This window comes from Gymnogyps californianus, chromosome 13 (genome assembly GCF_018139145.2).
Source record: "Gymnogyps californianus isolate 813 chromosome 13, ASM1813914v2, whole genome shotgun sequence".
NCBI lineage: Eukaryota > Metazoa > Chordata > Aves > Accipitriformes > Cathartidae > Gymnogyps > Gymnogyps californianus.
This window is the reverse complement of record NC_059483.1, coordinates 23,146,111-23,164,016: the sequence shown is the minus strand read 5'-3', so window position 1 is coordinate 23,164,016 and position 17,906 is coordinate 23,146,111. Positions and strand designations below refer to the sequence as shown.

Below are 17,906 nucleotides of genomic sequence, written 5' to 3'. Positions count from 1 at the left end.
TTGGAGAGTTGGAAGGGGAAGTTTGATGTCCAGAGCAGACTTAATCAGGGAGATCATCTAGACAAAGATGTAGAAAATGTAAGAGTGTGTGATTTAACTAAGATGAAGTGATTTGATGCTACAAATGGGACAAATGAATTATCGAACTCATCTTTTCTCATGGAAAACTGGTACTTGTTTTTTGTAGAGCACATAGCAAATGAGAATAAATCAAAATTTACTTTTTACAAGTTGGTGGTTATTTGAGTCTTCTGCGTGATACATCCTTGCAACATATACAGCAGCCAAACTATGTTCTTCATAAGAAATGCCATCTCTTGATCAATGAATTTTAAGTTTAATTATGTTTGCTCTGTGCAGGTTTGGTTAGCATCCTACAATTACCTAAGAAAGTTGGTTTCTCTGTTTCTAGATGCCAGTTTATGTAATGGGCATCACGAGTAGTCAGACTCCTTTTTCATTTGGCAATGCAGTACCGGGGTTAACGTTCCACTGGTCTGTTACAAAGAGGGATACTCTGGATATCAAGACAAGACACAGTGAGGTAAATTGTGTGCGTGTGTATGTGTACTTGCATGTATGTGTATCTTGGGAAAAGGAAGCTGCCACATAATGGGAATTGAGAAAATATTGTTGCTTTCACTTACTTAAAATCAGGGAGCGAGTGTCAGCATTGGGTGTGGACTTTCCTCTGTATCAATGTCCATTCTTTCCATGAGTAACATTTTAATCACTTTCTCCTGTCCAAGGCTTCTTTTCAGCTTCCTGCAAAATATAACTTTGCAATGGATGTTTATGGCAGAGTAAAGGGAAGAACAGGCCTGAAAGTTGTTGTGAAGGTCCTTGATCCCGCAGCCAACCAGTTTTACAACATGGCAAGAGAACTGTCCGATGAAATCCAAATTCAGGTATGATGACATTCCTCACAGTTAATGTTTTAATACCTATTTCAGAGCTGAATTAAAGTCTGTATTTGAAGTCAGGAATTTGAAATGCAAAGGAGTAGTTCCAGCTTTGGTTTATCTTTGAGCCCTTACTCTTGTTTGTATAATGTTCCACTGTTTGGAAACCTGCAAGTTCCCCAAGTGATGGTAAGATTTACACTAAACAGTCACACACTGGTGTGATGCCTGAATGAAATTCAGGAGTTAGGTTTTTTTGTAGACCACCTGAAATTGAGGTGGCTTGTGTCTTGTAGATAAGCGGTGTTAAAGCTGTAAAAGAACTTTGCTGCTGTAGTTCCCCTCTGCACAATAATACTTCTTGTTTATAGTGCTTATCATACATGCCTATGCAAGCATATTAATTTGGATCAGGAATTAGCTTCTGAAATTAATCTCCTGGTTGTTCCCACTTACCATGCTTTGGGCAGCAGTTTCAAAGTATGCGAACTGGACTCCTTTAGATGGAAGAAAGCTGGAAAATGTGCTTGAGGAGTGCGCCTTATGTGGGCATTCAGTTCATGGGCTCAGACTTGGGGTAGTCTAAAGTAACTTGGGTGAATGTGGGGTCTCCAACACCATTTCACTTGACAAATCTTCTTTTTTCATACTGCTGTGTAGTATAGCTATAGCCATAGAAATGAATGCTCTGCAGAATAATTTGTAGAAGATACTGCCTATCCCATTCTCAAATATTCATGTTTAATTTTCATTTTTTTACCATATCTATTATACAAGGTAAAAAAAAAAAAGTGTGTTATACTTTTATTTGGGTTTTTTTTGTTTTGAAAGTGAAACAAATGGAAATAAATTACTTGCTGCATACAACAGTAGGCTAAAATGCCTTTTATTTTCCAGGTGTTTGAAAAGCTTCATCTAGTCACTCCAGAAGTAGAAGCAGAACAGATCTTAATGTCACCAAATTCCTTTATTAAACTTCAGACAAACAGGTTAGTGATCAGTTTTCATACTGTGATTTGTGTCAACAGTTTATCAAAACTGTAAAGCAATTCTGTTTGAGGCAAGCTGTTTCAATCTTCTAAAAAGAGTGTCACAGTACATCCATATAATACACAACTTACCTGGTGATTAATAGTATCTTATCTGTACTCTTGGGCTCTGTCAAATGTTGTATTAATTAGATTGTAGCTAGAAAATTCATTCAATATTTGGAACTTTTAGATCCTTATTTTAAAAGATGCTGAGCCAATTGAAGCAGTAGCCTGCTTCCACTAGAGTTTTTTATGGGCAATCGAGACTTTATGGAATATACTTCTCTGTATTTCTCACATGGAGGCTATGACTAGATTTTGAGATTAAAATGTCCTTTCCAAATGAGAAGTCCTTTTTACATAATCTCTTTTCAAAGACTGACATTTCAGACTCATTTCAGGCTTGAAATTTGGTTTTCCTTGCGTAAGAATGTGCAGATATAGACAATAGGACATACGCTGAGGGTGAGGCTTTAGATGCATTTACTTTTTAAGGGGAGGGAACTGTTAGTTTCACTGGAGCTCCAGTGACCATGGTCATTCAGCATCTGGTTTTGAAACAGTTATATAGGAGCCCTGTCATTTGTAGTCACTTACTAATGTTTTGGTATCTCTTCTGAGCAGTTTTTCTGGTTAATTAGTCATTAAGTTGCTAGATACCAGTATGTACATTTCTTTGTCCCGTTATCTTCAGTATCCAATGTTGGAGCCCCTGTGTCTGAACTCTGCCACCAAAAACAATCACACTATTGCCAAGAAAAGGGCAACTAAAATCCAGCCTTAATGCTTTTTTCCTAGGATAAAGTACAGTATTTCTATCTCAATGGAGGAGCTTGGGAGAAAAAAAAAAATCATTTACAGATCTTTTAGAAGATGTGATAAGTGATACTTAAAAGTAGCTAATGTCTCAGAATGCCCACTAATTACAGGTTATGTATTTGCTCACCTTATTAATGTGCAAATACCATGGTGAGAGTTATTCCAAAAATTAGCCTTGTCTACAAAACCATTTCCAGGAAACCGATGACATCTACTTAATCAAGTTCCTGACTTTATCTCTAATACCAGCATTGGCCCTGGCAGACTAATCTCCCTCTAAATATTGTTTACAGAAAATGACGGCGGAAGCTGCATGTTGTAGCCTTAGCCATTATTATTTGGAATCAAGTTTACATCAGTGAATGATGACACTGCAGGGCAGTGGATGGAAACTAGATTTCAATACATGCCTAAACCCAGCTAAGACTTCTTCCAAGTGAGCTTAAATCAGAACTTAAACTTTTCTTTCTTAGACTAGAACACAGGCTTTTCAGCTTTTATTGCAGACATGTGGAAAAAACACATGCCAAATAGCAATCTTTTAGATTTGCAGAGTATATTGGTGTAAATAGGGTTTTACTCATTTAAGGGAGTCCCCTGGTTTTTTGTTTTTCTGTTTTGTTTGTTTGTTTTCTTAAGGGACCGAGTGGCTTCACTGAGTTACCGTGTACTGGATGGACCAGATAAAGTTCCTGTTGTAAAAATTGATGAGAGAGGTTTCCTTAACTCTGGGTCTTTGATAGGATCATCAACAATTGAAGTGATTTCACAAGAATCGTTTGGGATCAACCAGACCATTGTAGCTGCTGTTAAGGTAGTATCGTCTCTCTCTCTTTGCAGTTTTCTGTTAGAAGGGTATCTTTAATACTGCAACAGGGATGGTTAACTGCACGTCTTGAACTTCACTTCTGAAAAAGGTGAAGTATAGGAATTAATAGTCAGTTCTGAGCTTTGGAAAAAAGTTTAGTATACTAAACTAGATGGATAAACATTAAATCCCAGCAAATTCTTAAATTTGGTGCATTTTACAAAAAGGCCTTTGTGTGCATGTGCCTTAAACTTAAAAAAAAAAAAAGTTTGTCCTAAAAATCTTAGAAGGCTGATAATTACAGAAGTTGAATAAAAAATATGTTAATGTCATAAACATGCATTTTGCAGTGTGTGAAAAAGGTAAATATCATCTGGAGTAGTGAATATAAATGCAGCATCTGTTGTGAGGCACCTACGTGATACCTAGATTTTCAAGATATTAGAGATGTAACTGTACCGTGCCCAAAAATTCATTTTCTCTGCTGTTTCCCAGCAGTTCAGCTTTTGTATATAATGAGAATCTCTGCATGAGAGAGCCTATCTTATCAGATGCAATAATTTAGCTGCTGTTGCCTGTATTTGGTGAGCTGGCAAGGAGCATGTCCAAGGCTGCCCTATGTGCCTAAGCTATACTGAAATGTGGATGCTTCAGGGAAGGGCAAATCTGTAGCAAAACTCAGCAGTTTGTTTCCAGGCTAATGAAACATCTTTCTCAAAACGTCATCTGTTGATTGAATGCTGTTATGTGAAGTCTAATGTATCTTACTGGTTGGGCGCTTAGGACGTAAGGGAACGTATGTCCTTCATTTCTGTTCGAAAGTCCTTGTGCCAAGAACTTTCTATGTCCGGCAACATGAGCCTTGAGATACCCACTGCTCTGCTTCCTCTTATCCCTTTTTACTCCGTCAGCATCTTTCCTATGTCCCAAATAAAGGAGAAAGACACATAATTGAGTGCTGACTTTAAATTATTTGTGAGTTTAATTATTATAATCACTGTGAAGTGGCTTGATGGTTTTTTTAATTTGCATTTTGGTTTTTACCATAATGTTTAGCTTTGTCTGTAGGACAACATGTAGGTCTGTCCTCCTGGATGGAGAATGAAAAAAGAAATGGTGGCTTAGTTTCACTAATGCCACTCCTGCTGCTAGGTGGTGGCAGTGAATTTCTACAGCTCTGTTATAGATGACCTTGTTTCTTCCCTTCACTGCTGGATCTGGCACATGAAAGACATCTAATGAGCTTGGGGTTGGCTCAAATGACATTTAGTCAGCATATAGTGGTACTGAAGTTAAACTCCCCCTTTGTGCATTCTTTCCGTACATAGGTAGGATATCGCAGAACTGTGAAGTCAGTGCACTGTGATATTAAGCTTGTGAGCTCTTTGTAGTAGGAACCATCTCAGTTCAGCATCTTGTACAACTGAGTTGTTTTCCTGTACTTATTAGGACTATACTACTTTTATGGAAATAATATTTTTAACCTCACAGTAACCTTGTGAGGTAATACAGTGCTGCTGCCTTCATTTTATGGATGAAGAACTGAGAGTTTGAGTGGTTTTACTGAAGGTCATGTAGAAAAACTTGTGACAGAGCAGGAGATGAGCTTGAATCTGTTGTGTCATTCTAAGGCAGAGTTCTCTCCTTCACGCCGTCCTTCCTTTCATAAGTTCTTGTTTTGTCTATTTACAACTATACACAATTAAGAACCAAACTGCTGCAGCAGCATCACTTAACACTTAGACCTTCAACTTTGCTCAAAAAAAGGTTGTCTTATATAAGCCAAGGAGGACAGTGGAAGTAAGGAGTGACAGTATGCTTAGCATGGAAGCAAGCTAAGCACTTGCCTGTACCAGCTGTACTCAACTCAGTTTGGTGTTTTTTTTTTTAAATAAAAAATACTTTAAAAACTGAGATGCTTTAATAGTAAATAGCTGTTTTCATCAATATTAAATTTAGCAGTTGTCCCTTGTGGGACGGTTTCTGAGACTTTAAAGTAAAGCAAGCTTGAAAATCTGTCAGGGAAATGGGATTTTTGTTAGCTTGTAACCTCAGCTAGTTGGGCAGATGACTATATGCACTGATATTTTAACTGATTATATCAGCCTGTGGAGTCGACAGTTGTATATACTGATATTCTAGCCACTCTTTTTTTTTTTTTTTTAGATTCACCAAAGATGCTATTTGCTTGCGGCCAAATTTGTCCTTTCCTTTTTAAGTTTTGACATGTACATTTTCAGATTGCAGAGTTTTACATTTTAGCTGAGCCTCTTAGGTCAGAAAAAAGGGATTTTCCTACAAGATAAGCTTGAGGGCTTCTTTTAAAATAGTTTTCTCTATATATTTGAGGGTTTTTGCTTACTCCATCCTTCCATTATTCATTTTCCAACAGCTGTAACAAAAAGAACAGATACAGTTGGTTTTGTTGGGTAATTTTGCTAGTTAACCTAGATAAGTTAATCAAGAATAGTAATATGTTATTTAAAACACAAAACAAAAAAATGGTTATGAAGTCTTTGTCTTCAGACAAGCTTCCTTCCTTGGAGTGTTACTGCAAAAATGTGGGGGAGTGCACATATGGATCATCTAGCAGACTTTTCTAAAGAATTTGGAGCAGTTCCTAGCTTCTGTCTTGGTTGGGGAGAGGCATTGAGGCAACAAAAAGCAGCCTGCTGACCAGTTAGGATTTACCAGATGCCAGTTCTGACTGTTTTTGTCTGCTGCACTTCACTTCCATCAGCCCGTGCCTCAGAGGACAGCCTGGCTGCAGCATCATACGGCCAGCAGTACGAAGGCGAGTGTGCCCAGTGACGGGTCAGAAAAACCACCCCAGGACACAACTCGAGGAAAGATTGTGGGTGTTGTTCCTTCCCACCTCTGGGAGCCCTGTTGTCAGCCCACTGCGGGCCTGTTTGAGGGGCAGCAGTTTGTAGTGTCTGTGATGTTGCTTTGCAAGGATCCCTAGGGAACAGCTTTGCAGCTGTTGCTCATGTTTCCTCTGCTGGGCAAACCTTCGCTCAAGCAGAGCCAAGGCTGTTAGAAACTGCATGTATCATCTTGGCTTTCTCACCTGGTGCAAGGGAACTGGGGAAACAGTGACCATTTCATCCCCTTACTCTCACATACATTACTAGTTACTCCTGTTCTAGTAACTGGGGAATGAATTACACTTTTTATTTCAAGAATTACTGGGAGAGAAGTCTAGGGGCAACTTGTTCTCTTGCATATCCAGGGAGTCCTAGCAGTTTTACTTTACAGGATAATAATGTAGTCTGTGAAGTCTGTGATGTGTGTTTCTACATCGTTATTGCTTGCGTCAATTCCCAGTGCTATTAGAGAAAAATACTATGAAATATCTGATGGGAGAGTGTAAAGACGACAGAGCCAGACTTTTCTCAGCGGTGCTCAATGACAGGGCAAGAGGGAACGCACAAAAATTGAAACACATGAAATTCTGTCTGAACATAGGACAGCACTTTTTTACTGTGGTGGCTGTTGAACACTGGCACAGATTGCCCAGAGAGATTGTGGAGTCTCCATCCTAGGAGATGCTTAAGACCTGCCTGCACATGATCCTGGGCAACTGGCTCTAGGTAACCCAGCCTGAGCAGGGGGAGCTGGACTAGACAATCTCCAGAGGCCCCTTTCAACCTCAGCTATTGTGTGATTCTGTTAAATATATGTATTGATAATAAAAGCTCCATGTTTCAGTACTGTCATATGGCTAAACATGTAGCAAATGGTTAATAAAGGAAGCTTTGTATATTTGCATAATAAGAACCCTTTTAGATGACTTTATAGAGGCATCAAAAAAAAGCAATTTCATTTTGCTTTTCACTGCTGATGTTTTTACAGGTCTACCCCATCTCATACCTAAGAATCTCCATGAGTCCTATTCTGCACACGCAAAACAAAGAGGCATTATTGGCTCTCCCCCTCGGTGTGACACTGACATTTACAGTCCATTTTCATGATAACTCTGGAGATACTTTTCATTCGCATAATTCTGTGCTCAACTTTGCAACAAACAGGTAGGTATCTGTCATGAGTGTTAATTACGGAGAACAAAAAAGGCCAAATACACATAGCCCAGCCACAGCAAGGAACAAAGATTGTTCCAAAGATATCAAGTGAAGATATAGCCTGGACTGGGATTAGCAAAGAAAGGATTTTGTCTCTGCGGTCTTCAGAGGCACCGTAGCAGAAAGAAGAGTTCCAGTTAGCAATCGATATTCTCTAGCAGGTGGACAGTTGCCCAGATAAGCATGATCCCCAGTGGGGCATGCTGGGGTACATTTCTGCTTTAAGTGACTCTGAATCATCCAATTGCATACATCAGTGGCCTATATAAACAACTGATCTTGTTAGCATTTGCCTCATCTTGCCTCTTTTCTCCTAGTGCTTTGTTACACTGACTCACTTAAGTCTTATGTAAGACGGTGAACGTTCTGGATCAGGGGCTGTCTCTTCATATATACTTGTACAGCCTTTGCACAGCAGAGCCAAGCCTCAAAAAGGCCTTTTGGTCTCTGCGTCAAAGAATAATAAGTATTATAAAACAGCCTTCTTTGGTCATTAGTAAACAATCACTAATTCCAATACTATAACATAGCTTGTTTTCTGCAGAGCGCTTTGCAGTTATAACACAGTGATCATGATTAAAAGGGTTAAAAAGGGTTGAATGCAAGATTTTCTCATTCTCCTACCTAAATGATCTGCAGAAATTTCTATAGCATAGAGAGGTCCCTGAGATAACACTGCCCTGGCTTCCAAAATAGACGTGACAGAGCTGCTTCAGCATAGGGCTAATTATTAGCCCTGGAGAGAGCAGCACTGCTTGTGAACCTCAGCACTGTGGTGACCCAGCTCTGCTGCTGTCAAGACCTTCACTATCTCTGCGTGGTGCTGCTAGGGTGGCAGTCTCTGTGCTGGGTGCGCTTAGAGGTGTTCTGCGTGTCAGTGCATTTGGGAACGCTGAAGTTTGGTAAAAAGCAGAACTCGCAATCAAATGTGATTTAGCTTTCCAGCCATAACTTCACAAAGCTGCATATTGGTGTTTCAATTTCTTTGCTTCTTAACTCCCTGAGAAAAGGCAAAAGAGACAGATTGCCTCATTCTAAAGTTCTACAATTCTTAAAATTAGGAAGTAGTTCTCGTACATAACTGTGACCTCAGTATTTCCTCAGCATAACGATGTAAGAACTGAAATTTGCCTCAGTAGCACCTAAATAATTTTTATATTTTCCTTATTTTGTCAGACTTCATTAGAAGATAACCATCACTGAAAACAAGAAGTCAACCATCTAAAAAGCGTTCAATACCTACTATTTATTGTAGAGATAATGACATTAGCAAACTTGCCTTAATATAAAAGCATTTCTTTTTATCTGTAGAGATGACTTTGTACAGATTGGGAAAGGAGCCACAAACAACACATTTGTAATCCGGACTGTAAATGTAGGTTTGACCTTGCTTAAAGTCTGGGACGCAGAACAGAGTGGAATTGCAGACTACGTCCCACTTCCTGTGCAACATGCCATTTTTCCTGAACTCATAGATGTGGTGGTAGGTGATGTCCTCTGTTTGAGTACTTCACTGATAAACCAAGAAGGTAAGCGGCACTTCAGTTGCTGTGGTTTTGCAGCTATATAATTTGACATCAGTGTGACTCTTTTTCTCATTCTCAGGAAAACTAAATGCATAATTTATGATGTTTGTTCAGAATCAAATGTCACTGTTCTTGTTAATGATAAAAATAGGTTTGATCAACTTCTCTAATTTTAATTGTACCATGCAATATGTTGCTCGTGTTGAATTCGTGAGTATCAGACTTCAGACATTTCCATTCTGTTAGCTTGAAAGGCTTGTTTTTTATGGGATCCGTCCAGAGTCAGGACTATCTAACTTCACTCACTGTACTTGATTCTTAGTATTAATGGGCTTTTGTCAGAGTAACTGCAGGTCAGTTTGGTGTTGGGCTGCCAGCCTTCCGCCACATGAGACCCTAGAATCTAGTTTCTGTGAATTGGGAAGTGTGTGTACCCATGCTGCCCGTGCAGTGGATACAGACAGACAGACAGACAGACAGACACCAATGTGATAATGAAATGCTTCAGTTAGCATACATTTGTTGAACGGTGTCCAAATGGCGTGTCTTCTCAGGCCTGCCGGGCGTATGGAGCTCCTCGTTAAGTAGTGTTCTTCAAGTCGACTCCAAGACTGGCGTAGCAGTGGCAAGGGATTCTGGTGTTGTCACTGTCTATTATGAGATTCCTGGATTACTTAAAACATACAGAGAGGTGAGGCGCTCTTAAATCCTACCAGAACTGCTGGCGTTTGTTTGCTTCAGGTGGACCCTCACCAAAAATGTATTCTATGATTTTTTTTTTTTGTTATAAATATTTAGAAACATTCTTTTTAAAGGAAAAAGTATTAGAAATGCAAATGGTTAGAAAGTATTTGGTATGTGTCCAAACATGTCATGGGTTTTTTTTAAATCATCTATGTTAAGGAGGAAAATTTAGCATAATAGTTTCTATTTTTAGCCTATACTGTTGTTATATTGTACATTTTGATTCCTTTGCTTGGCTAAGTTTTTTCCAGATGCTAAACAATTTTTGCGTACGGCTGCTTTTATGAATGAAGTTTCACTGCAGGATGAGATGCCAACAAGAACTTTCTAAAGTGTTGTACCATATTACTATGCATCACTGATCAGAACTACTCAATTAAATTATTTTGTTTATCTACAGTGCAATCGTACTGTTGACACAATTCACTGTATCAGCTAACATAAGCACTAGATACTCTTTTTAAATTAAATTTAGACATAGAGCTTTATGCCTATTAATTTATGGCGGTTGGGTAGAAAGAAAAAAACGTTTTTACTAGCTTAAATTGCCTTGAAAGGCGGTTTTCAAAATTAGAGAGATGTAGGATTTCTTATAAAGAGAAACACGACCTCTTGGAGTCTTCTCTTCTGTTATACATACAAGGATGTGTGCGTTTCACAATCGATCCAGTCTGGTTTTGCCTTAATTTTTATTTGTTAAAACAGTTTTTGGTAACAATGTACGTCATCCCTTTTTCAGATATTGATTAATATACCTCAGAGGACTACAGCAATGCATTTAAGTGGAGTGAAAACAAGCTTACAAGGAGTTGCAGCCTCAAAAGTGATAGTTTCAGTTGGGGAAAGAAATAAAAACTTGAAAGGTAGGATGAAAAAAAATCTTTATGCTAATTGTTTACTGCATGTTTGTATATTCATGATAGGCGGGTTTGGTTTGTATTTTGGGGTTTTTTGTTTGTTTTTAAGCATCTGTGAAGCTGGTGTAGCAAGATCTGTATGAACCTCTAGTGCTTTTCTGGAATCCCAGGAGCTCTAGAAGAATCTTAGGGCCATGTTACAGAATTTGGAGGGTGTTCTGGGGCACTGTTAAGATTTCACAACTAATAAAATTGGTAGATAGTAGAAGTGTCGTTTTTGATCGTATCAAAAACCAGTTAATAGGCAATCAGCTGATTGTTTGCGTATTTGTTTAATTCCAATTGCCTTCTTGACGTTACTGTTTTTTCTTACTGAGCGTGTTTAAAGTAGTTAGCATCCTTAAATCTTTTACAGAAATTATCAGCAATTAGAATCAATACAAAGATTAAGCATCATATTGTGTCCTCTATTTACTAAGCTGTATTTTGTTTGATTATGGTTCCTTTTAGGTTTTAGCTTAACACTTAGCACTTGTTGAAATAGTATTTTATTGTGCCTTATGTAAATTATTAGCCTACCAAAAAACCATCTTGCCAGATACTAAAATATAAATCGAGATTCCCAGGATCATATAAGTTATTCAACAGACACATTGGAGCTGAAAATTCTCTCTAGTTCATTCTTTCCTGTAAATAAATTGTTCCTGTCAAAAAAACCCCACAACATATAAAATTATCATTTGCTGTCTTTTTGGGATTAGACCTGAGATAGGACAGCTGTCTATGATTTCCAGCTATTTTAAGATCATCATAACCTTGTGAAACTATTTCAGAAGGTGGCAGAATAACCTGATATTTCAAGCCATGGTTTTGCTTCTAATTAATTAAAAATTAATTCATTATAATTTTCTTTTCTAATTAATTAATTAATGGTTAAATTTTTTTTTTTCCCCTCAGGGGAATGCTTGCCTGCCCAGATTGAAGCCATTGCTGAATTACAACCGCAGTCCATTATCAATTGCCATCTAGATTTTAACAGTGATGCATTCGACTTCCCAGCACGTGATATTTTTATAGCAGAACCTGGATTTGATGCAGTTTCAGGTGAGATGAGACAAGATGACACACTCCAGGCAGACACTTCGAATTCTGCTGTGGTTTAGTCCAAATGCCCTTTGAGCCAGCAGATTTCCTTCTGAAGCCTCTGAGCTTTGCTGTGTAGGATCTCAGGTTTCAGTGAGTTGTTAACGTATACTCTCCTTGTTTAACTCCAGGATTTTCTGCGTGTGACACAAACACTTACTTGTTTTCAGAGAAAGCCAGAAATCAGTAGCAGCCCATTTCATATGTTTTTCAGAGTTGCAGTAGTAAGTCAGGAAGAAACTTGGAAGCATTATTTTACTTCGGGGGGGGGGGGGGGGGGAACAAACTTTGATGTGTTTTTTGACTACAAATTTAGGTCCTAATTTTGCACATTACTCATATTTGTAGGTATGTAGACAGTCCAATGGTACCTTGAGACAGAAGTGATGGTATTGCAGAATGTAGACATAATACACTGGGGTCACACACTTCCTAGAGCTAGCAGCTGCCATTTTGCTCCAGCTGAACTGTACAAAAAATAGATTGCCTTGTGTATAACAATTTAGAAAAGAATAACAGGCCCTGTATTTGTTCAACTATGGAAGCAAAACACTTCCTCATTCAGCTGGTACAAATGAGCACTCGGGTGACAAATATTCCAAAATTGGGTATCTCTGCAGCTGTAAACATCTAGTGGCTCTTTTAGGCGTTTTCTTGGCATGCATCAGTGCCTTTACCATATACTTAAATGTGGTGGAAGTTAAGACTAGGGATAAGAGAAGCAATCATGAGTTTTAATGTCTGTGTACCAAGGTTCTTTAGATTTCACCAAATTACGCTCTACAGTCAAATATTCTTTGTGTTTGATGCTGGCCTTTTAAAAGCCCTGCCACTGTAGTTATTGCAGTATAACTAGCCTCAGTGATTAAAATGAGACAAATAGCATAAATGTGAAAATTTGGTGAAAGTAATACATTTTGAATTCTTTGTATTCTGCAATTTAAACATTTCTGGAATTTGTCATGCTTTCAAACTTCCCTGCACAACCTAAGTGCTGTAATTTCTTATGAAAGGTAGAATTCTTATGTATCCCCAAAACAACATGAACTGGGACTTAAAAAGGAGGGGGAATTACCAGATACTGTGGAAATGGAAATAAAATTGTGAAAGTCTACAACATGTTGTAGACTACAAAGTGTTTCATAACTATAACATGATTTAAAAAAGAACCGAAACACCATGGACTGTATGGAAATAACATTAATTATCTGTTAGATTAGTCCTTGTACCCATTGTGTAAAACACTGTTATACCTTGCATAATAGTGGCCGCCTCTGTTACTTTGTTAGGGAAAGAAAATAAGGGGAAAACATGTACCTAGCAAGTTCTGCTTGTTACTTATGCTTTGTATCTTCCGTACTGGGGGAATTTTTTTTACTGTCTTTATCACTAATAATAGACAAATAGGTCCCATAAGAGACTAGAAACATGGTGAATATCTAACCTTTAAAGAAGCTTTTATAAATAATAAACCATGTCTCCACAGTATTTGATGATGGTGATGGTAACTGACTAAAATTTTAACATTAGGTGAAGAGAATGTGAAATAGGATGTTAAATTTTGTTTTCACTAACGCCTTTCTATCAATATTAGCATAAATGTTATATTCAAAGTGGAATTGAGTCTCACTGGCATATTAAAATAAAATGTGGCTGGAAACTGCTGTTTTAGTGTTTTTATCATGATGTTTAGTTTGGGACAAGAAATATCTTCTGTTATTTTAGTACTGGGATTGTGATGCTTGGACCAGCAGACGCACTGTCCCATTCACCTACACACTCCTGATCTTGAACCACCTTTTTTACGTCTTCTCTAAAGATGTCACAGAAATCTCACTCTGCATGGAGAAAAAAAAACCATAAAGATGAGCAATTAACAGTCAAACTGCCTTTGTTTCTATAGGACATTACACCTGTTCCATCACAATGCACAGGCTTACTGACAAGCAGCTGAAGCGTCTCAGCATGAGTAAAACTGCACTCAGAGTTACAGCTTCAATCCAAGGCAGCCACTTCTCTGGGGAGCAGATCAGCACTGAGGTGCCATTCAATCCTGGGTTTTATGCTGACCAAACGGAAATGCTTTTAAGTAACCATTACACAAGCTCCGATGTGAAAATATTTGGTGCCACTGAAATTCTTGATACCCTGGAGGTGAGTGTATTGCTGGAAAGTATCACAACATAGTTAAAAGCATTTTGAACTGTTACATGCAACTTTGTAACCAAAGGCACTCTGTGCCACCTTTACCATGTCAAGATTGTTCCTGAGATGCTTTGGAAATACTCATCTTGGAATGTATTCCTCCTCGGTTTTCACTTTTGTTTTGGAGCAGTAGAAATGTGTCAGGCTCACCTGCGTGCTAGCTGGGATGTGTTAACCAGCTCACAGGTGGGGAAGCAGAAAATCTGCCTGACCCCTAGCAGCAGGGGTAGGTGCTTGCCTGCTTGCTCGTTTGACTGCCCATGCTTCACGTAGCTCAGTAAGGGATGCTTTGATTTTTGCCTGTATGGGGTTAGCCTAGACCCACAGAAATGGCAGTTAATAGGGCAACCTTAACAATGAACAGAGGCGAAGTGCTGCAGGTGTCACTGTAAGGTTACAACCAAGTCCGACTCCTGCTGAGGGGTGAGTTGCTCTATGTTTCTGTGGAATACATATTTCTGACATATGGCCTGGAAGATGGATATGTGCTGTGCTTTCTCAAGCAGTCTGTTTCAGGTTGGTTTTTTTTCCTTGGCAGGTAAAATGCGGGTCACCAACAGTGAAGGCGTTTGAGAAAGAGAAATCCTACGGGCTGCCTAGTTATGTAGTCTACACCGTTAGTCTGTCTGATCCAAGAGTTTCAAGCCAGGCTTCCTTATCAACCACTCTAACTGTCTCTAGTCCTATGACTGACCAGTCTATCACTATCCCAGTGACAGTGATTCACTTGACTGACAGAACCAGTGCACCAGTGAGACGTAAGTTTATCTCTAGACTTCATATGCCAAAATAAACCTCTAACTTCCATTAATGTTCATGAGGTGATAAAATTTGGTGTGTTAAAATCTGAGCTGGCAGCTAACGTTATCATTGACATGTAAGCCACTCACTGTGACCAGAAGACTTGAATACAATTGCTCGTTATGACTGAAGCTGAACATACTTTCCTTTTGGGTCAGCGCAAAATACTCTATTGAAGTTGGCATAAATATCCTAGTGCTAAAGTGTCTGAAAGTAATTTTTTTTTGCTCTGCTTTTATTTATTCTTAAGCGTGCCTCGTTATTTTGAAAACAGATTAGCATTTTGGGGCTGAGAAAGTAAAGAACATGCTTAAGACATTGTATATCAATGTCTTAAACTGTTATTGGCAAATTTTGAAGACTGCATTGGAAATAGTCCCTAGAATCAAAGTTGTATTATCTAAGTTGATTACACTTATTTGCTATAAATAAAAACCTTCTTTTGGGTATTTCAGTTTGAGTTAAGAACTGTTAACTCTTAAAGCAGATTGGGGAAGATGCTCTTTTAACTCAATATTGTCTCCTTTTAATCGATTCTACAGATGGAGCCAGTCTATTCCAGCACTTTCTTGATTCTTATCAAGTAATGTTCTTCACGCTTTTTGCACTATTAGCAGGGACAGCTGTTATGATTATAGGTAAGAGGATGAAAGATTGCAGGAGTATTTTTTCCATAACTTCTTACAGCACATTAGCTGTAAGATATAAAGGAATAATTTCCATGTGAAATGATTTTGATTTTTATTGTTGTTGGGGTTTTTTTGTTTTCTTTTTTTTTTTTTACAATGTCTTGCAGCCTATCATGCAGTTTTCTCACCGAAAGAACAGCACAGTCATCCAGCATTTACCCCAAGGACAACTCCTCAACACAGCCATAACAGTAAGCAGCTGTTACCCAGTTATAAATTAATTAATTGATAAGTCTAGCTATTGTGTTTGAGTTCAATGTAGGGAGGTATGAGAAAGCCTGTATACTGAATTATATTACAACAAGCGCTGTGCCAGTACCTAGGAAATTGTTGCCCATCCTCCTGCCCCAGCCCCCAACCTCCCCTTTACCCATTGCTAATTCTTTTGAAACTCTTGGCCAGCTTCAGCCACGTTGGAAATAGGGAGTGGGTTAAAAGTGTAAGAATTCATGCAAATCACCAGATGGGTAGAGGAGAGAGATCCACATTTTGCTCCTGCTGAGGGAAAGTAAAGCAGAGCTCAGCTGCTGATACGATGTGCTTGGCGGCAGCTGGCTGGTCAGTCAGTTCGTGCGACATCAGATCGGCTGCAGTGTGTGCTGCATCTCTTGTGCTGCCCACGTGCTGTGAGGTACTGTGAACTGGGGCTGTTGTAAGAGACAGGGAAGGGCAAATGTTAGGCGACAAAGGACGCAAGTCTGTAGAAGACTTAGTTGAGTTGCTCAGGGAATAGTTTGTTCCTTCACTACTTTTGATCTTGCAGTCATGTTCATCTATTTTTGGACATCATATTTATTCCCTATTTTACCTATTTGTAGTGTTGCAGAATCAAACTCTCAGAAATATGCAAAAAATATCCATTCACTTGGAAGGTCTGTAATCAACAGTGGCTATTAAAACAAAATTCACATTATTATAGATGTATTTAAGTTGTGGTGAGCTGCAGTCCTGTTTGTAAAAACACATGCCTCATGCTTCAGATAAAATAAGGCAAATTCAAACTGAAAGTTATTTGCTGAGGTGGAATGTGTGCCCCCTCAGAAGACTTAATCAATTCTTTAGTTAAAGTCCTTAATAGGAAGACCTACAAAATTTTGGTACTTATAAGATGTCTTTTCAACAGGCAATAAGCTAATGGGGTTATTTCACTTTCAATGGATCATTAGACTCGCTTGCCAGGTGTTCTAGCAGATGATCAACAGCAGTTACTTGTTTCTTACTTCTTCCACTGTTGCTGAGTATGATTGGGGTTTTTTTTCTCCTTTTCCCCTGTGTTTTAGGTTTCTCTGTATCACCTGTGCTTTCCTTCAGTCCTCAGTCCTCAAGCAGGAAAACAAGCCCATCATCTACGCTCTGGAGCACTGATTATGGCTCACGTTAGAGACAGCAGGACTCATCTTCATGCACTAGGGCTGGAAAATAATAATAATAAAAAAAAAAACAGTGCCTTGAACAATAGCAAATTTAAGAACTTTCACAGTTTTGATATAATTCAAGTAATCTCTTGAATGTAACTAGCTTCATGATTTTTTTTTTATATTTAGAGCTCTGAATTTTTTTTATGTCTGCTTCAGTTCTCTAAAACTTATTTTATCTGCTGTTTTATGCTCAGTTTACAAGGATGACTGAACAAAAAGCAGTGTTTATGCTGAGCTAGCTTTCTTGCACTCCTCAAGCAACTAGAAGTTATGTCTAAGTGATAGTGATAAAAGTTTTTTATTTACTTTTTGTAAAAATCAACTTTCTTTTTAATGAACTTTTTAAAAAAGGGAAATAGAAAAACAGGTCGAATATGAGCCAAAAATATGAAGGATTATATATTTCAAAGAACTAGTTTTTTATTTTGAGTTCCAAAGACTCAGGAATGTACTGCACTGATAAGTGTTCTTATGTTTAGCCTTACAAATGTGATTCATCACCATAATTTGCTGTTTTAACATTAGGAATGCTGGAACAACTGTGAATAATTTGGAGGTTTTTTGAAAAGAAAAGAAAAACATAACTATCGTAGTGCGGCTTCCTTTGGGTACAACTGCAGTATTCCTTTCTTGTTACTGTAAGCACTTTTTTTGGACTGGGAATGTGAAAGCATGTGCCTTCTAAGAGGACCTTTCTTCTGGTAGTAAATATTTTTAATTGAAGGCAATTATCTTACCTGTGTTCTGATATAATATAATACATTTATATAGGTAATTTCACACATAGAAGTACCTCAATAGAAACTGAGCCTCCTTTTATGACCACTAGTCACCTGGTGCACTGGAAAGTAAGTGGCTTATTTCATGCTTACAATGAGTGG

The 17,906-nt window shown here is 38.3% G+C and overlaps 1 protein-coding gene across 1 annotated transcript in view; it reads left to right on the top strand.

Moving 5' to 3' along the window:
* Positions 1-17,308, top strand: part of NUP210 (nucleoporin 210) — a 66,158-nt gene extending 48,850 nt beyond the window's left edge. The window contains exons 27-40 of the mRNA XM_050904503.1: positions 413-544; positions 750-908; positions 1,800-1,891; positions 3,392-3,566; positions 7,416-7,591; positions 8,954-9,171; positions 9,723-9,859; positions 10,652-10,775; positions 11,727-11,873; positions 13,816-14,066; positions 14,656-14,875; positions 15,461-15,556; positions 15,715-15,798; positions 16,888-17,308. Of these exons, the coding sequence (XP_050760460.1) occupies positions 413-544; positions 750-908; positions 1,800-1,891; positions 3,392-3,566; positions 7,416-7,591; positions 8,954-9,171; positions 9,723-9,859; positions 10,652-10,775; positions 11,727-11,873; positions 13,816-14,066; positions 14,656-14,875; positions 15,461-15,556; positions 15,715-15,798; positions 16,888-16,988 (2,112 nt within the window). The 3' untranslated portion in view covers positions 16,989-17,308. The remainder of the gene's footprint in view (positions 1-412; positions 545-749; positions 909-1,799; positions 1,892-3,391; positions 3,567-7,415; positions 7,592-8,953; positions 9,172-9,722; positions 9,860-10,651; positions 10,776-11,726; positions 11,874-13,815; positions 14,067-14,655; positions 14,876-15,460; positions 15,557-15,714; positions 15,799-16,887) is intronic.
* Positions 17,309-17,906: the final 598 nt, after the last annotated feature.